Here is a 20,269-nt window from a genome sequence, read left to right as displayed (position 1 = left end):
TTTATATTTATACCCCGCCCTCCCCAGCCAAGACCGGGCTCAGGGCGGCTAACAACCAATAATAAAAACAAGTTGATTAAAATACAATTTAAAAAACAAGATTAAAAAACAAGATTAAAACATTAGGATGCAGCCTCTTCACAGGAGGAGAAAGGAAAAAGAAAGAGAGGGAGGGAATTGAACTGATTCTAAGCCAAAGGCCAGGCGGAACAACTCTGTCTTACAGGCCCTGGGGAAAGAAATCAGATCCTGCAGGGCCCTGGTCTCATGAGACAGAGCGTTCCACCAAGCCGAAGCCAGTGTTGAGAAGGCCCTGGCTCTGGTTGAGGCTAATCTGACTTCCTTAGGGCCCGGGACCTCTAGGGTGTTGTTATTTATGGACCTTAAGGTCCTCCGTGGGGCATACAGGGAGAGGCAGTCCCGTAGCTACGAGGGTCCTAGGCCATGAAGGGCTTTAAAGGTCAAAACCAGCACCTTAAATCTGACCCTGTACTCCACCGGGAGCCAGTGCAGCTGGAAAAGCACTGGGTGAAAATGCTCCCATGGCAGAGACCCTGTGAGGAGCCTCGCTGCAGCATTTTACACCCGCTGGAGTTTCTGGGACAGCTTCAAGGGCAGCCCCTCGTAGATTGAATTACAGTAGTCAAGCCTGGAGGTGACCGTCGCATGGATCACTGTGGCCAGGTTTTTTAATGTTTGATGTTTTATCGTGTTTTTAATATTCTCTTGGGAGCTGCCTAGAGTGGCTGGGGAAACCCAGCCAGATGGGTGGGGTATAAATAATAAATTATTATTATTATTATTATTATTATTATTATTAGTAGTAGTAGTAGTAGTAGTAGTAGTAGTAGTAGTAATTGACTCTTTATTAGCTAAACTAGCCTCCTCTCCCACTAATTTCCCAAACTTATATTGTTATTTGGGGGTGGGGACTGACAGGAGGAAAAATAGGGGGTAGCAGAGGGACTGATAGGGAACTCCTCTGGGCCAAGCCTTCCCAGGCTTTCTGTGAACTCTAGGAAAGAAACCTAGAGCTCAAGAAGTCCAAATGTTAAAGGAGGGTCCCTGTCCACCGTCGTTTGCAGTTGATTACGTATTCAACGAATGCCTACCGTTCCGTATTTCCCTGCCCGGTGTGGTGGGCCAATGAAATGAATTCGCAACTTGTTTTCCAGATTCACCTGGTACCCAAAAGTTTGGCCCGGAAAAGAATCTGGAACAAAAAATATCCTATTTGCATTGAGCTTGGGAGACAAGATGACTTCATGGCTAAAGCCCAGGCTGACAAAGAGACCTCGGAAGAGAAGCCCACCGTAGAAAAAGTGGAAGCGAGCAGTGAAGAACCCAAGAGGCAACCTCAGGATGGAGCGAAGTCCATCACTCAGAAGGACCAAGTGCTTTATCTCTTTGGGAGGACTGGTAGGGAGAAGGAGGAATGGTTTCAGAGGTTCCTCTTGGCTTCCAAATTGAAATCTGAAGGGAAAAAGCCAATTGCTGTGTGTGGACAAAAGCCTGGTAGGAGCCTGATCTCTCATATTATTAAGATTCTTCTTGTAGCAAGCTCAAAATACCAGCTTATAAAAGATTCATTGGAAGTGGCATATATTCCAGAAGGAACATTTGGGCATTCAGTGTGTTAAACAGAACATGTCTAGACTGCAGTCTGGGGACAATTTAACTCCTCCCAGAGTCGTCGTGCATTTATTAATCCATTTTTAACTATCTGCATTTTAATATCCTGCCATATGTACTTTGCTGCACGGAGTCAAAATGAGCCTTTTGGGTGGAAATAGAGCTTAGGGTATCTGCTAGCATGTTTACTGCTGTTAAAAAATCTTTCCTAAAGGAAAAATATAAAGTAGTGTCTGACCGTCAGCAAATGTTGTGTGAACTTTGTAGTTTGCCCTTCTATTGGCTTGACAATTTCTCTTTAAAAGCTTGGCTTTTCTCTTTAAAAGGGCCTTGTAAAATGTTTGGACGTTCTGTTTTCAAGTGTCTTAGGGGGGTGTAGGTATACTCTTCTAGAGTGCTTCTGACATTTTATTTAATTGGTGTCACTTTGTAAAACACGCTGCTGTTTCTTCAGAATGATCAGATGTGCGTCAGTCACTCTTCAGAGAAAAATATTTAGGAAAAATGTTGAGGCCATACCACTGACTGAAACTTGCATGAATCTAAATGTTCTAAAGTTACATTAGCAAGAAACATCAGACACACTGCTTAAGATGTGTAATTTTAAAATCGAATGTGGCAAGCAGACATTAATTTTTAATCAGGCCTTTTTTTATTTCACCCTTCCTCTCCCATCACAAATCTTTTCCCCCTCTTTTAAAATATTTGCAGAACAAAATGTTTGTAGCTTGCAACGTGCCTAAGTTAGCTCTGACATCGTTTAGCAATATAGATGTAGAATCTAGAAATTTGGCCATAATTTGAACCTTGGAGTGCATAGTGCATCAGTAAAATAAAATAGGAACCAAGGGAAGTTTAGGCAGTTCTGCTAAGCATTTAGTGATGTCAGGCTTTTTCAAAACACAGAGTTTTATCTCACTAACTTCAGGACACAGTCCTCCCCCTAGGTTTGCACATTCCCTGCCATTGTTCAAAATAATCATTTCTATTAACTGTGGTGGGCAGTCCTTGCCTGTTTTATGCAATAAATACAAATATACAAATTCAATTCATGCAGACTTGTCAGGTTTGCATAACCTGCTGAATTTACAGAATTTTTATTTAGAGGGATTTAATCTGCTCCTTCTGTTGATTTAAAATTAACAGGGCAATCCTATACCCTCTCCCTTCCAACACGAATGATGGAGCAGGTTAAGGCTGGGTATAGTTGCCTTTCCACCAGCCTCTGCCAGCATCGAAGAATCCTGCCAGCTGGGATGGGCTTTGCTGTGGCAGAAGTCCAAGCTTCAGCCATGCGAGCAGAGAGAGAGAGAGCTATTGCTAGGGGTTTTCTTGCCATTGTTAGCAACCTGAAAGTCCTGAAATGGGGCCTTTCAGGGAGGGGTGTGTTGCCAGCAGTTCTGCATCCACTGGCAAAGCAGAAAATTAGAATAGCTGTCCTGTCCTCCCCTTCTGCCCTGACCAGCGTGAGATGACAGGGCTTTGGATGTGGTGCTAGATCGGTTTCTCTGCTCTACCTGGCCCAAATCAAGATTGCTCTGTCAATTATTCTGTTTGCAATGTCATTCAGAGGTTTTTCTTTTTCTCATAGCCTATGAAGGTTTATCCATACTGCTGCCTCTATCAAGGGGCTTTCCCTTTCTTACAGCTTCACTCACCCAGGTATATTAAACAGAGGAGGAGGATTTTTGCTAAAAGTCCATAGGGATAGGTATAGCTTTCTGCTCATTATAGAAACCTGATGGGAATCTTGTTCCCATTGTATGGTTAGGTTCCTTAGCATCAGTGCTATTTTTCTAGAAAAAGGGGTGCCGGAACTCACCATGAACGCCTCCCTTGTTCTCTTATAATGGCAGTGGCGCCCACCTGAGTTCTGGAAAGTTCCACCTGAAAAAAAAAGCTCTGCTTACACATCATACACTGAAAAGGATGTTATTTCCCCCCGCCAAGAATCATGGGAACTGTAGTTTATCCCACACAGAGCTACAGTTCCTAGTATGTTTAACAAACTACAGTTCCCAGTGTCCTTTGGGGGAAGAGACATACTTTAAATGTTTGGTGTGTATGCAGCCAAACACTGTAAGCAGCCATGTTGCAGCTGCGGCTTGGCTACCTTTCCCCTGGAAATTCCTGTATTTATGTCTTCCTTCCTTGTGGTTCCCTTCCACATGGGAGTTGCTTCCTGCAATTGCTGTAAGCCACCTTGCTGATTTTAAGATAATATGTGTGAAAGCTTCTGGAAAAGACTTGCAAGTAACCCCTTTGCTTGATGTTTGCCTTGGAGCACTGTCTGGCACAGCAGTGTAAAAATTCAAAAAATGTTTCACTGACGACTTAATAAAAACACATATGAGGGGGACACAAGTGAGAGGGGGATGTCTCCAAACTGCGCCCGTGGTTAAATGAAAACCCATTTCTAATGTACAGAAATTTGGCAGATATTTTTATTGCATCCACTTTCATGGCTGATAGTGTAACACCCCCCCCCCCCAAAACCCCCATGCTTTTCATCCTGCTCTTCTAAGACTTGCCTTGTAGCCATCGCCTCTCACTAGAATCTTAGCATCTTAAACTCCTGACTTTCATGGTCGTTGAGTTTCCTATTTGATTACTTATTAATGACGGAGGCCTTTTCCCTTCCCGGCCTTTAGGATTCTTGCCAGCACACAGTCGATCCGACAGCCAGTCTGGAGCTCTGACCCACAGCCGAAGCAGCAGCAAAGGGAGCATCGATGAAATTCTCTCCCAGCCAAAGCAGAAGGAACTGGCAGCCAGCGTGAGACAAAAAATGCTTCTGGATTACAACATGTATATGGCCAGGTGCATTCCACAAGAACAGGCGAGCCCTGTAGCCAGCCCAGTCCACAGCGCAGAAAGCAGCCCTACGGCTGTGAAGAAGGTGAGGTGTACAAGGATTAACTGATCTGCCCTGAAATATTATGGTCACCCTTCAACTTCTCTTGTTTCCAAGAGGTTTCTCTTGGGCAGGGTGAGCATGGCAAGGGCTCAACCCACGTTTAGTGCCATCAGTTTCTGTCTAATTTGAATCGTGCTGTGGCCTTTCCCAATGTCTCGGTAGTGTTGGGCAGTGCTGCAGCACCCTTGCCCATGGTGTCTACACCAGTTCTGTCTTTCCAGAAAAAGAGGTGCCGGAACTCACCATGAACGCCTCCCTTGTTCTCTTAAATAGTGGTACCTCAGGTTAAGAACTTAATTTGTTCCGGAGGTCCATTCTTAACCTGAAACTCTTCTTAACCTGAAGCACCACTTTAGCTTATGGGGCCTTCCACTGCCGCTGTGCCGCTGCTGTGCAATTTCTGTTCTCATCCTGAAGCAAAGTTCTTAACCCGAGGTACTATTTCTGGGTTAGCGGAGTCTGTAACCTGAAGCTTCTGTGACCTGAAGCGTCTGTAGCCCGAGGTATCACTGTACAGTGGTACCTCGGGTTACAAACACTTCAGGTTACAGACTCCGCTAACCCGGAAGTAGTACCTCGGGTTAAGAACTTTACCTCAGGATGAGAACAGAAATCGCACAGCGGTGGGGGGAAGCCCCATTAGCTAAAGTGGTACCTCAGGTTAAGAATGGTTTCAGCTTGAGAACGGAATGAATTAAGTTCATAACCAGAGGTACCACTGTAATGGCAATGGTGTCCACTTGAGAGGTGCTGAAACTGAGTTCCAGCTGAAAAAAAGCCATGCAGCTTCAGAGGCTAAATGTGGCCAGCCATAGCTTTAAATGTCAAGGAGATAAAGAATTACACAACTTTTGGAAGACACCTGAAGGCAGCCCTGTTTTGGGAAGTTTTTAATGTTAGACGTCTTATGTTCTTATATGTGCAGGAAGCTGCCCAGAGTGGCTGGAGAAGCCCAGCCAAATGGGTGGGGCATAAAATGATTTATTATTATTATTATTATTATTATTATTATTATTATTATTATTATTAGTATATGTGCCCCCCACTAACAATCTACTACTATTATCTGTGTGACTTCGGCCATTCCTCAGGAAGTGTGAGTTGCTCGTGTTTCCTTTCTTTCCCCAGGTATGTGCAACATCCAACATTTTCTTCACCGTTAGATGTGTGCTCCCTGGGGTTACCAAAGAAGCATGAGAAAGAAGTGCAGTTAGTACTAAGACGGGAGAAAAGGGATTCTGCTCCCCACACCATGCCTAAGACTTCTTAGGACAGTCTTATACAGACAGGGTTACTTGTATTGTATAGTTCTATTAGCCTCTTGGGTTATTGTGCAATTCCGCTGTGTTTGACCAGAGGGGACAGGGGAGCAAAATAAATGTTTGCACAGTATAAGAGGCAAAGCTTCTCTCCACCCCCTTATTTTCTGTCTCCAGCCTGGTTTCAGGGTACCTTCTTAGTGTTGGCGTTCTTCAAAAAGAAAATAAACTCTGTTGGCACCAACTCTTCAGCATTGCTAAAATGACCCATTGTTTTCAGAGGAATGTCCACGTTGAGAAATGCCTTTGAATTATGCTTGTGGAATAAGCTTAACTCGTCGTCGGGGAGATAAAACGATACCCCTTTCTATGGAGAGGTTCTTGTTAGCCCGTGAAGCCTGCTGTGTAGCTAGCAGCCCAGGGTCGGTGTTGTTGTACATTTTCGATAGCCACGCCAGAGTTTCTAAAAGTAGGGAAACTCTCTCTCTCTCTCTCTTACCAGTTGCCATCCGATGCCCATTGTGAAGAAGAGACGCAGGAAGCATGGGTGAACGCCTTGCTGGGAAGAATATTTTGGGATTTCTTGGGAGAAAAGTACTGGTCTGACATGGTGTCCAAGAAGATACAAATGAAGCTCAGCAAAATAAAGGTATGGGCCGTTTTCCCAAGACTCGTCTCTCTTTTTTCTAGAATAGGGAACGTACTGTGTAGCTCCAGGCTAGCTCAGTAACAAGGGCTGCATCCATAGCCCTGATGCATTCTGCTGACTCAGCCTCACCCCAACTTGGAAAGTTCCATGTGGGGGGTGTGTGTGTTTCTGCTGGTGAATCCATTGGGGATCCTGTCATTGTCACATCCGCCTGCCATCATTCCTTGGGCACTAGGCAGTGGGAAGCTGAAGTAGACCTGCAGGGCCAGAAAGAGGAACATCTCTCCCCAATCCGGCCCCATCCCTACTCTTGTCTGGTTCAAAGCGGGGCTTGGATTGTTCAGTCCGTATATTGATTCCCCTCCCACAAATTGAAATTTTTCTCGACCCCTGCACTTACTCTCTCCTGCCACTTCTTTTTCCTGGTGTTGCACACCTGAGACTCATGTTTTCAGTACCCACCCAATTCCTGTGACTGTAATCTGTTTTTAATTGTGAACTGTTAAATGGTATTAATCTGCCCTGGGACTGGCTGGTGAGGGGCGACTTAACAATGTCGCTCTTTACAACGATGGATAAAGCAGGGCTTGCCAGCTTTTCTGACCATTTTGGGAAATGTAAAACCCTCAGAAATCTGTCTCCAGAAGGGCTTTGCTTCAGTCTTCGTGTCTGTTCCCGCGGGCAAACAAGAGACCAAAGTATTCAGTTCTTTTAACTGATAGTGCAAATAACATTGTAATAACATTTTATCCCTCTCCGTTATCTTGCAAAGAGCAGTAACCTATGTTGGTTATATTACCTTTCTCGAACCTAAACACAAATGACTACTAAGCCTAGATTCAGCCCAAGGTATTTGAAACATTACCTTTTGAATATCATAGATATAGATATAGATAGAGATAGAGATATCGTGGGATTTCAATATTGTATAGGTTACTACTTAAAAAACAACAACAGAATCCCCAGGGTGAGTATCCTGAGTTTGCATTCCTAAGAATGTAAGCAAGAAGTGAATTCCTATATGCAATATAAGTCTACCTAGTGAAGCGTTCTATACAGGCAGTGTGTGGCTACCAGAAATAATATGATCATATTAAAATTTATATTCTGTTGTTCCACACAATGGTGCCCAATGTGGCCCCCGGCACCCATCTTCAGCCCACCCCTGCTTTTAAGAAACCTCCTCCATATCTTCTCAATACTTTGGCTCCAGTTACACTTAACTAGGAAGTCAGATTAGTAAACCCTATTGAACACAATAGGACTTAATTTCTGGATACTGCATGTACTTTAATGCTTTAAAGAGACTCTCTTTTTCATTCATTCAGTTGCCGTATTTCATGAATGAACTAACACTAACTGAACTGGACATGGGAATTGCCATGCCGAAAATCCTTCAAGCCTGCAAACCTGCCATTGATTATAAAGGTAACATATCAGATTTCTAACCTTGTAGATTGTTTTGATAGCATAACTATCCTATGACTATTCCCAGCAAACAATTGACGGGGTGCAGTTGGCAATCGTGTTTCCAATTCTAACGATTGCGGAGGGATAGCCATGCTTGTAAATGCTACTTTAATGTCTGTTTTTTATGTAATAACATTTGTTTGGCAATTCGTTTTACTTGTTTTTATAGCCTTTCTACCATTTATCATTGAATGGCAAGATTTGTGCTTTTGAATCTTAAAGTTTATACACACATGTATTCAGAAGGGGGATTTCTTCCCAGAAAAGCATGGGAGCAGAAATACTAGTAGTATTTGGTGTGGGGTTGCCGTATTTCAAAAAGTTAAATTCCTGACACCTGCAGTTGTTGAGCTAAGTCCCCCCTTGATGCCATTTTTACACCTGAAAACCAGGACATGCCAGGAATTTTCCTGATGTATGGCAAGCCTAATTTGGTGGTACTTCTTAAAAAACATTTGAGGGAGGGTTTATGAACAGATATCCCGTTAGGGGGTTTCCCCAGCCCATTGGAACAGATTGGGGGGAGGTTGTGGGGCAGTGCAAGAGGAGGAGGGGGGAAGTCCTGTTGCACAAGTGAAAATCCTTGAGCTGACAGGACTCGCTAGCAAAATATCGTCCTAAGACAGCAGGTTTTATGACTGAGCCTGAGGAAATGTCCAAATTGTGGGGAGCTGACCAGGAATATATTTCTGCAGGGGTGTGTGTGTGTGTCTTTGTGTCAACATCCAAAGTCAGAATCACGATCCAAAAGATGTTAAGGGGTTGTCTTCAGTGTCTCTGATTGTTTCCTAATGAGTTTCTTGAGGCTTCTTCACTTTTTGCTCGCTCCAGAAGTGAGGTAGCCTCAAGTAGCTCCTTAGGAAGTATAGGAACAAGAATGGGGAAGGCGTAGTCATCCCAGCTGTTCCTTGACTACAACTTCCATCCTCCCTGGTTGTTGCTGATGGTATTTGGAGTCCAGTGATGTTAGAGGGCCAAAGGTTAGCCATCCCAGCATTTAGGAGAAGCATTGGAAGTAAGTGAATAAGTTTCCTTGATAAAGAGGCTTTCCTCAAAATGCAGTGTTGCATATATTGCAACCTGTAAGGTTACAGCTGTTTTGGCTTGTTTGGGTTTTACAGCTGTGTTTTGATGCTCCAAGTCATTGCTTCATGGTCTGTGAGCAGGTCTAAGGTTGGTCGGTGTCTGTCTGGGAGCTTGCCTGGGAACATGCTTGACACCTTGAGTTTCATGATGGAAGGAAGGAAGCCGATAAAAAAATAGGTTTTGATATGGCTGGCTAGCTGGCTGATTGAAGGGTAAATGTTCTCCCTCTTTTTTAATGAACACATTATTGGTTTGTACTGAATTGTTATATGGGAAGAAAAATGCCCCAGAACTGATCTAACAACATTAAAAATATTTTATTATTTGAGAAGCAATGGGCTTTCTAAATTTTTCAATTTATTATGAAATGTATTGATTTTTGTTTAGTTTTGAGGAGTGGTTAGAGCTTACGACATTCGAACGAAGGGTGACTTCAAGGAATATGCTTTGTTCTGAAATAGATATTAAAACTGCATATTTACCACAATCAGGGCAGAGAAAAGCACATTTGTGCTCATAGTTATGTGGAAGCTGATTCTTAATGGTTCTGGAGAAATAAGTTCCAAGATCACAGAAATGTAGAGTTGGAAGGGACCACGAGGATCATCTAGTCCAATCCTCTGCAGTGCAGGAATCTTTCAAGGAAATACAGTGGTACCCCTAGTTACGAACTTCCGGAGGTCCGTTCTTAACCTGAAACAGTTCTTAACCTGAGTCGCGCTTTTGCTAATGGGGCCTCTTGCTGCTGCTGCGCCGCCGGCACACGATTTCTGTTCTCATCCTGGGGCAAAGTTCTCAACTCGAGGTAACTCTTCCAGGTTAGCGGAGTTTGTAACCTGAAGCGTTTGTAACCTGAGGCGTTTGTAACTCGAGGTACCACTGTAAACAACTATCTGACTTTTAGAAGACATCTGAAGGCAGCCCTGTATTGGGAAATTTTAACATCAGCTCCCTCGGCCAGTAAAGCAAGATGAGCGCCGCAACCCCAGAGTCGTTCACGACTGGACTTAACTGTCAAGGGTCCTTTACCTTTAAGCCACCCAGAGTGGCTGGGGAAACCTAGCAAGATGGGCAGGGTATAAATAATAAAGTTATTATTACTATTATTATTTCCCCCAACATGAAGCCATGACCCTGAAATTAAGAATCTTCCAGCTGAGCATGGCCTTGCAGGGGAGGCCTGTAGATGAAGATGATATCATATAAGTCTGTTTGGAATTATTTGAATCTCTTTTTGTAACAATGAAGTAGAAAGCTAACAATAATATTTAATTTCTAGATATTATGTCTTTGCCCGAATTCTAGTGCTTAAAGAAATGGTTTGTTTTAGAAAAAGGCTAAACTAAAGAAAATGTAATCGGACCCAATAGTATAGGACCAAACAAACAAAAACCATGTCTAAAGTATGGAAAGCAATGGCACCGTTATGCTTCAACTCTCAGACTATTGTCTGTCACCAGCCAGCGATTTGTAAGGTTGTGTTTTTGTAAAAGAATATAAACATGCTGGGGCTATGTTGCACAGCACACCTGCTTTTTTAATTCCCCTCTGGTGTTTCTGATACTTGAAAACTTCGGATTTGTGCTTTGCAGAGGGAAATATCCTCTGAATTGTTTCCTCTGGTTGATTCATTATATTGTTGTTGTTTTTAAAAAGAATTGTTGGTATTTGGAGCATGCTGACTCACTGATTACATAAGTGGGAGCTTAAGGCTACAGATACATGTGGAATCTGACTGTTTCTGGTGCCCTTTCATTTCATCAGTTGAAACCAAAGGGGAAAGTTCTGTCCATTTGTGGGAAGATAAATGGGAATTATTCATACTCTCCTATTTCAAATTCCAGGACTCTGCTTTTTATAAGTAATTAGTAAGACTGGCTGTTCGGAAAGCCACTTCCTCTTTCCATGCTGCACTTTTCAGACTGCTAAGTTTCTGCATCTGAAATAACAGGCATGAACGCACAATGACAAAACGTAGCTTATAGTTTTCATGGGCTCTTAACTGTTCCCACACTGTTTTTGCAAGATGCTGTTTGCTGTGGCTTATTGGAGGAAATTGGATTTTTCAAAGACAAATCTCGTTTTTCCATGCAGGGGAAATATTGTATTGTGCTTACGATTCGGTTTGTTCATTGATAAGATTAAACTGCTTTTTGCATTGGGAATAAACTGTTCCATATCTTGCAGAGGAATTCCCTGACTCCTCTTGAACTGGTTAGGTTATTACCTAGAGTTGGCATTGCAGAATATGCCTGTCACTGCCTATCAAGTCCTTAGAAGGAATGGAATGTTGAAAAATCTTTAAGAAACTAATTTCAAATGCAATGTGCTGAAGGGAAATACTTTGATTCTTAGAAATTCTGAGTGGATGCTAAATCTCTTTCAGCCCGTTCATCCTTGCCCCCTTAAATGTTTGTTCTCAAAAAATTCGTATTTATTGATGATTTAGAAAGCTTGTTTCAGCAAATGAAAGAGATGCCTCCTCCTGTATTGCATGTGACTGGACCAGAGATAGGAAGGCTTCTATTGCTTCATAGGCCGCTACTTGTTAGAGAGCTTAATGTCCCTTATTAGGTATTCAATTTAGACGGAAAAGGAGAAGACACCTGCCCAACTTGCAGAAGTCACTGCAGGATAATTTTAAACTGTAAAATTTCAGCATACTGAAGATTAAAGATGCTATGGTGATCTAGCAAGTTTGATTTCTAGCACTTGTTTTGTAGTTCTTCTGATGTTGCTGACGATTCTGAACTCGTCTGCCGTCTTTGTCCAAACAGAGACAGTGTGATGTAGTGGTTAGAACAGCTTGGTGCCCTCCATATGTGGCTGAACCAGCAACTCCAACAATCCCTGACCATCAGCAATGCTGGCTGGGACTGGTAGGAGCAATATATATGGAGGGCATCACTTTGCCTGTTGCTGGGTTAGAGTGCAGGGCATAGACTGGAAAGACATGGGTTCAGATCCCACACCTATCCCTTGTTCCAGCCTACCACAAGGGGTTTTTGTGGCAATAAAATGGACACGGGATGATGTTCACCAGCCTGAGCTACTTGGAGCAGGATTAGGTTTGAAACAAATTGAGTGGGAAAATAATTACTTTTGGCTGGATGTGCAAAGTGTTGTGCCAGCTAGCACAACCTACTGAAATTGGAACAGTCTCTGCATTTGGATGTGGATGCCTATGTGCAGCCTGAAGTTCATGGAAAGCAAGGATATTGAAGATACTCCATTGAGCATCTGTGGTTATCTGAGATCATGGTTATTGTTGTTTAGTCGTTTAGTCGTGTCCGACTCTTCGTGACCCCATGCACCAGAGCACGCCAGGCACTCCTGTCTTCCACTGCCTCCTACAGTTTGGTCAACTCATGCTGGTAGCTTCGAGAACACTGTCCAACCATCTTGTCCTCTGTCGTCCCCTTCTCCTTGTGCCCTCCATCTTTCCCAGCATCAGGGTCTTTTCCAGGGAGTCTTCTCTTCTCATGAGGTGGCCAAAGTATTGGAGCCTCAGCTTCACGATCTGGTAGATCATGGTAGAGGACTACATTAAAACAACAGGAAAGATTTTGGCACACATCCCACTAAATGTATCCTATAATGTCAAGAACACGTTCTAAAAGCTATCCTCTTGCAGTCAGAGATCTGGCTGGATGCTTTTTGACCTTTGGTCTTCATCATCAGCTTGTATACTCTTCCAGGCCAAGAACACACTTCCTCCCAGTTCATCGTAAACATTAGCGTTGCATAAGCTCTGAGATGCTCCTTCTTTTCATTTCCTTCATTAGCAAGGCAGGAACAAAGTTCCAAGCCTGTTAAACGGCCGTTTATCTCTCTGCCTCGCAGATGTTCTCTCCAACTTCCTCCTTTCATAATTGCGGGATGTTGCGCGGAGGAACAGAGAGCGCTTCACGTGCAAGCCGTTCTGCAGATCATTTCCCATCACTCATATGTCGCGAACAAACGAATGCCCACGTGAAGTGAATGGCAATTAAGACAATTGCCGATGCTTCCATGTTTTATGACCGGGATCCAAAGGTCGGTCAGGGTAGCTCTGCACGTGCAGCTGGTCTTCAGAGTTTTCTGCTTCTGTCGCTGCCTCCTTCCCTGATGCACTGCCTGGCAAGCTGCTCCAAGCCCAGGGGGCCTTCATCAGAGCAGTTTCTCCAGTGGAGTGCAAGCAGCTGGAGCCAAGGGCACAATTGGTAGCCAAGGGCTGCATGCCTTTTGATTCTTAGCCAGTACAGTTGAACATCTACTTACCACCACCTCTTCTTACCGTTGTTCCAAGTCACAACCACGGCAAACCCGGAAGTAACCGGTGGGTTTGCTGCCGTTTGCACATGCACAGAAGTGGGCAATCACCGTCCACACCTGCGCCTCTCCCAGTGACCCGTTTTGACCTCCGGAACGGATTATGGTCGCAAATAGAGGTTCCACTGTATCTATAGAACTACTTACAGTGGCAATATTCTTAATTGTTTATTTCTGCAACAGCAGTCCATATAAAGTCCAGTGGAATGTAGGTTGTCATTTCAGTAAACAGTACAATACAGCTGCAGATTGCATGCCTTTGTAGGGTGTTCCTTCTTAATCAGCTGATCTGCAGAGATTCCTCTGCACAGGTACACATATGAAGGCCTCACAGGACCTTTTGCTAATCTTTAGGACAGGGACGGGGAACCCTTTTTCAGACTATGGCCTCCCCATCATCCTATGCCATTGGTCATGCTGGCTGGGGCTGAAAGTGAAGCTGAGAGTGCAGCAATATCCGGAGGGCTGCTGGTTCCCCACCCCTGTTTTAGGAGTCCCCACCCCTACATTAGGGACGCGGGTGGCGCTGTGGGTAAAAGCCTCAGCGCCTAGGGCTTGCCGATCGAAAGGTTGGCGGTTCGAATCCCCGCGGCGGGGTGCGCTCCCGCTGCTCGGTCCCAGTGCCTGCCAACCTAGCAGTTCGAAATCACCCCCGGGTGCAAGTAGATAAATAGGGACCGCTTACCAGCGGGAAGGTAAACGGCGTTCCGTGTGCTGCGCTGGCTCGCCAGATGCAGCTTTGTCACGCTGGCCACGTGACCCGGAAGTGTCTCCGGACAGCGCTGGCCCCCGGCCTCTTGAGTGAGATGGGCGCACAACCCCAGAGTCTGTCAAGACTGGCCCGTATGGGCAGGGGTACCTTTACCTTTACCCCTACATTATGCCTTTGCAACCAGTATGATGGCCTATGATAGTGAAAGTGGCCTTTGGACTTTCCTAAGATGCCGAGGAAAGCTGGTTCCTCTTTACTGAGCCACCTTCTGTGTTGCAAGAGGGGAACTGCCTTCTCTTTCCGACCAAAGTTAGTCCAATTAAAAACACAGTTGCAGCTTGCTGAGACCAGCATGATGAATACTATTTAAGCCCTTAACATTTCTAGATTCGGTGACTTGCAGAGTACTCCCCCGTATCATGTTTGTAAGTTGCTTTTTGTCTAGTTATTTAATCTTAAGTTGCTATTTGACTAGTCGTGATAGTGTTGGCCTAACGTAAAACAAGAGGTTTGAAAAAAGAGGTAGGGATCAATCTCGCTCTGTGTGTTTCAGCATTTTCCTGGACATTGTGTGGTAGTTTCAGTCATACCTAAAATGTTGCTTTCCCCAACAATTCTAGGGCTTTGGATTGACTTGGAAATATCTTACAGTGGATCTTTTCTAATGACCCTGGAGACCAAAATGAATTTGACCAAACTTGGAAAGGAACCTCTAGGTGAAGCACTGAAAGTTGGAGAAATTGGCAAAGAAGGGTAAGGAATTTTTTTCCTACTGTTTTGGTGTGTTTTTTTAAGTACAGAAAGCTCTTCATAAAACTCTGTACTAGATAGTGTTTGAATGAGCTGATAAGTCTGGAGTTTTATAATGAATAACTGATTACAGTTTTGGGGAAGTTGTCGCACTATGCTAAAACTGATCTCAAAAGTGAGAGGCGGGGATTGGTCAGTAAGTCTTGTGACCACCTGTAGACTGATGAATAACAACTTCAAAGTTAGCTAAACTGTACCCTAATAAACTAATGGTAATGGCAGTGGACAGAGATCATTCTGGAAATAGATTTTTTCTTTAATTTCTAGCTTCTCTATCCCAAGCAGGGCTGGATTTAGGTTTGATGAGGCCCTAAGCTACTGAAGGTAATGAGGCCCTTTATATGCGCAGCTGTCCTTTGTCAACAACAAATTGTCACTGTTTTTTGTGTTGAATATATGGTATATGGTAATTTATGGACCTAATAGGTATCTAAAGCCGTTTGCACATAACAAAATATGTACTTTAATCACATTTGTTTTATTTTATTTGTTTTTTATCTTATATTTTGGAAATGTACATCCAGTTTTTTCTCTTTAATTTTTTAGAGGGGCCCCAAGAGAGTGGAGCCCTAAGCTATAGCTTGTTTAGCTTATACATAAATCCGGCACTGATCCCAAGTAGGAATGGAGGGGGCAGAAGGGGAAAAATAAAAATTTTATGTATCAGTGCTAAATAAAAAGCTGGTTGCAAGCAATAAATGAACTGAGAGAAAAATAATATTTTTTGTAAACCTTTTAAACCAGGGGTTTAAAATGTAATGTAATGGCTAATGTAATGCTCTCCAGAGACTACAACTCCTGCCAGCATCACCCAGCATAGTCGGTGGCCCAACATCCAAAGGGCACCACATTGGCTACTTCTGTTTTAAAGAGCTGTGTCTTTGTGCGCAGCACTAGAGTACATGTTCAGTCCAATTTAAATTCTGAAGAGGCTGCCACAAGGGAGCATTGGTTCTTCCTAACATTCGTTCCACCTCCATCATCCTGCCCATATTCTGTGTACCTTTTAGGTTTGGGGTGGGTGTTGGGTCCCCCCCGTTTTAGAAGCTTTGCACTTTTCCTTGCTCACGCTGGATGTTTGTTGTCCACATTGCAGGAGAATAGACAAACAGCAGTCATTATATGCCAAGAGCACAGAAACACAGGGCACCTATTATATATGTAAAAAAAATATAATCGGTGGGCATATGTATGTTTTTAGTAAGACCAAAGGAAGAGAGGTCATATCTATGCTAGAACTGGGTCTAAAGTCCCAGCTTTTCGGCTTGCGTTATTCTTCCCCATTGATTTCACATCATTATATTGTGGCTGGCTGGCATCTCCTCTCTGCACAGATACAAGACCTCAGTGGGTCTCTCCCAGGTATTGGTTCAGTCCCTTTATACCTATTACCAAGAATCAGTATCAATATTTTGTCTAATATTAATAGTTTTACTGGCGTACATTTATGCAGTTTTGGAAACCCAAGTATCCGATACTGCGTCAAATGTTCAAGTGTTGCTGCGTGGTCTAACCTGCAATAAAAAGAGCTTTGCTTAAATGTCAGCTGGCTAGTACTGTTTGCTTTATGTTGGCCAAATAGAGCCCCTCCTAGGTAAAGGTAGCTTGCAATTTCTCCATACTGTATCTTCTCTAACTTGTATTTGTTTTTTTGGTTTTCTTCCCGCTTTCATTTCCTTTCCTTTTTTTGGTAATATTTGGATTCGTCAATCTGTGGATTTGTTTTGATCTGGTGAGTGGTACTTGTCGCATCATCTCATCCCTTGTGGAGTGTTCATTCTGTTTGTGCTGAGACCATTCAAAGGGCCTTTTTTGGCTGGAAATAAGGGGCAATGGTATTGCAAGCTGTTAACCCCTTCGGTAACTGAAGCCACCCGGCTCTCTAAGGTTTTTGCTTTTATCTTAACAAAACCTTGGCATGGAGTTTCATTGAAGTTAATATCTGTCTTCAACCTCCTACCCTAGCTACCTATCAAGGCTGAATTCTTTCTACTCTTTAAATTTGCTTGAAGGTGCTCTCTAACTTTTCTTCTGCGTTTGCTCCTTAAGTGATTCTAGCCGGAATCACTGGAATGACTTCTGGGCTAGTTGAGCGAGAGGAAGCACTCTCTTGTGCTTCCCCAGTTGCCTTGGAATGTTTAAAGCTGGGCTTAGGGAATGATGTGTGTGCCCTCTTTGCATAGCTGTCAACTTTTCCCTTTTCTTGCGAGGAATCCTATTCGGAATAAGGGAATTTCCCTTAAAAAAAGGGAAATGTTGCCTGCTATGCCTCTTTGTATTTAGAGGCAAGCATCTCTCCAACATAGGACACGGGTGGCACTGTGGGTTAAACCACAGAGCCTAGGACTTGCTGATCAGAAGGTTGGCGGTTCGAATCCCTGCGATAGGGTGAGCTCCTGTTGCTTGGTCCCTTCTCCTGCCAACCTAGCAGTTCAAAAGCACATCAAACTGCAAGTAGATAAATAGGTACCACTCCGGCGGGAAGGTAAATGGCGTTTCCGTGTGCTGCTCTGGTTCTCCAGAAGCGGCTTAGTCATGCTGGCCACATGACCCAGAAGCTGTACGCCGGCTCCCTCGGCCAATAATGCAAGATGAACGCCGCAACCCCAGAGTCGGTCATGACTGGACCTAATGGTCAGGGGTCCCTTTACCTTTACCTTTATCTCTCCAACAGGAGTAGCACAACTTCCCTACTGTGCTCCTCTTCTTTCATTTTTTTAAATACAGCTGTTTGCTAATTTCCATTTGGTCTTTACTGCTCCATAGAATCAATAAACTGCAACATTCCTCCATTGTGGAGTTGTCACACCTAATTCTGCCCATCCTGCAGTCAGGGAAAAGCTAACAGTAAAAACTGTTTTCAAAGTCTCCCTCTTGAAGCTTGATAGGCCTTCATCCTCACGTGTATATTCAGCCGTTATTGCACTATAGCCAGCACATGTTGCAGTGAAAGGGTTATTACTCAAGAACCTCTCCTTGAACTATCTGGCTTACTCCAGGGTTGTTTTATATAGCTGCGGATATTCTATAGAAGATGATGTTTCTACCTGGTATCCAGCTGAGCTTGGTTTTGTTGACTAGTAATGCAGACTAAGGCTGTGTGTTCAAATTACCATGAACACGCATTCATTTTTGTCTCGCCATTTTCCCCAAGGAGCTCAAGGTAATGCACATGGCTCTCCTCCTCACTTAAACCTCACAACCACCCTGTGAGGTGGGTTAGGCTGACAGAAGACAGTACCTGGCCTAAATTCTCCATCGCCAAATGTTTTGCATCTAGCCATCCTGGTTGGGTGAAGTGGGCGTGGGAGAAAAAATCATGGCTGTCTCGAAAAATTGGCAGGGTGGTACTGGTGGCCAGCTTTTCCATGTTACTACCTGAACACCATGATAAGTTGCTGCTTGCAGATAGCCCTCTTGTATTCTGTTTTTGTCTGGTTGCTGGCGACTAAGAAAAATCTGAGCTTACTGTTAGGACAGGGCTTTGGAAAGGAATGTCCACTTGAGAACATGCAACTTGCGTGTGAAATGGCCATAACAGATTATTACACCCATTACAGAGAAATTGCCGGTTAGGGCTCTTTGGATTACCATCTAGGTTTTGTTCCATATACGTATTGTTTTTAGTAATTCTGGGTTAGGTGGCAGTTCTGCAATCATAACATTAGAGCAGTGTTCCCCAACCTTGGGCCTCCAGCTGTTTTTGGACTACAATTCCCATCATCCTTGACCACTGGTCTTGCTAGCAAGGGATGATGGGAGTTGTAGTCCAAAAAGAGCTAGAGGCCCAAGGTTGGGGAACACTGCAATGCCTGGGGCTTCTCCCCTGCTGGGAACCCCTCAATACATACTGCATTTGAATACTTAGAGACTCAACAAGATGTATTCCCTAGACTTGCCCTATATTGTCTCAGGCCTTCTTAATATGCCAGCTATACTTTGACTCTATGACCATCACCGCCTTTACTGCTACTTACCAAATGTCTTGTCTAAAACACTTCTAACTCTGTTGCTGCCGGCAACTATTATGATAGGTAGAGGGGGCTCAGCTATGTGTGCAGAGGGCAATAAGAGGGAAATTATATGATACGGTGGCAAGAAAATAACTCCTGGAAGCTCATGGTGCTCACAAAAGCAACCCTCAAGTTTCATTCAGAAACCCATTTGACTTTCCAAGCATGTCTCATCCGGTCAAAAAATTGTGCTTAGTCAAAGTGCTCATCCTAGTTTGGTATTATAATTGTTTGCATTGCATTTAATTGTCATGAAAGACACTTGTGCAGAAATGTCTCTTCACCTTCCATTTGACTGCATGGAAGAAACTCACACATGCTTCCGTTCATTTTAAGCTAGGCTCGGCACAGCTGTGTTGGAGTAAGTAATTATTGTATAAATAAAGCATGGTGCGCCGCACATTTTTAACTGGGGAAACAGGAAGATGCATAGTCTAGTCATGCAAGGAGCAAAAACCCTGTTTCCAACCTATGTTAATAAGGTGTCACTTCAAAACTGAAATGTGTCCTTCTTTTCAGTTTCAGGCCAAGGGCATATTGCCTTGCAGACAGCGATGAGGAATCTTCTAGTGCTGGCTCCTCAGACGAAGATGATGCTCCAGAAGCAACAGGCAGCGAGAAACCTCTAGTGCCAGGAGGAGAAGGGTGAGTTAGTCTGTGTCTTGGAGGTACAAGGAGATTGTTCGTTCTGTTTTTGTGTCGAGCACATTACTAGCATTCTCTAGGTAAAGAGTGTGCATCAACAAGTGTTACAGCCAGACTTGGTTGTGTTCATTGGATTTGGACAAATACCAAATCGCGAACTGAAGTGGGTCACTTTGAAATGATATGGGGCTTGTCTGAAACAAAAGCGGCTCTCTCTGAAGCACCCAGAACCAAAACAGGGACCTCTGAAGTAATTGGGATGCTTCAGACATGCAGAAATTGGGGGGCAGGTTTCACCACCAGAAAGCCTTCAGAGCTGGATCTCAAAACAAAGAGATCATACCTGAAGGAGCATGTCCACCCGCATCGTTCAGCCTGAGATCCAGCTCTGAGGGTCTTCGGCCTGTTCCCTCACTGGGAGAAGTAAGGTTACAGGGAACCAGGCAGAGGGCCTTCTCAGTAGTGGCGCCCACCCGATGGAACGCCCTCCCATCAGATGTCAAGGAGATGAGTAACTATATAACCTTTAGAAGACATCTGAAGGTAGGCCTGTATAGGGAAGTTTTTAATGTTTGGTGTCTTATTATGTTTTAATGTGTTGGAAGCCGCCCAAAGTGGCAAGGAAAACCCAGCCAGGTGGGCAGCATATACATAATAAATTATTATTGTTATTGTTATTGTTATTGTTATCATCATCAGGGGACTGAAACAATTCCCCTGTGAGAAAACATTATAATGTCTGGGAACTTACAGTACATAGATTAG

At 43.8% G+C, this 20,269-nt stretch overlaps 1 protein-coding gene across 5 annotated transcripts in view; it reads left to right on the top strand.

The window, feature by feature from the left end:
- Positions 1-20,269, top strand: part of TEX2 (testis expressed 2) — a 97,348-nt gene that overhangs the window by 65,792 nt on the left and 11,287 nt on the right. For 4 of the 5 annotated variants that reach the window (XM_028712711.2, XM_028712721.2, XM_028712729.2 and 1 more), the window contains exons 4-9: positions 1,176-1,515; positions 4,284-4,531; positions 6,311-6,457; positions 7,786-7,885; positions 14,657-14,789; positions 19,379-19,504. In XM_028712711.2, the coding sequence (XP_028568544.2) occupies positions 1,176-1,515; positions 4,284-4,531; positions 6,311-6,457; positions 7,786-7,885; positions 14,657-14,789; positions 19,379-19,504 (1,094 nt within the window). The remainder of the gene's footprint in view (positions 1-1,175; positions 1,516-4,283; positions 4,532-6,310; positions 6,458-7,785; positions 7,886-14,656; positions 14,790-19,378; positions 19,505-20,269) is intronic. The other variant, XM_077924017.1, reaches the window with a different exon arrangement.

Source organism: Podarcis muralis, chromosome 2, assembly GCF_964188315.1.
Source record: "Podarcis muralis chromosome 2, rPodMur119.hap1.1, whole genome shotgun sequence".
NCBI classification, from domain to species: domain Eukaryota; kingdom Metazoa; phylum Chordata; class Lepidosauria; order Squamata; family Lacertidae; genus Podarcis; species Podarcis muralis.
The sequence above is the reverse complement of the archived record's forward strand: the minus strand, read 5'-3'. Positions and strand labels throughout refer to the sequence as shown.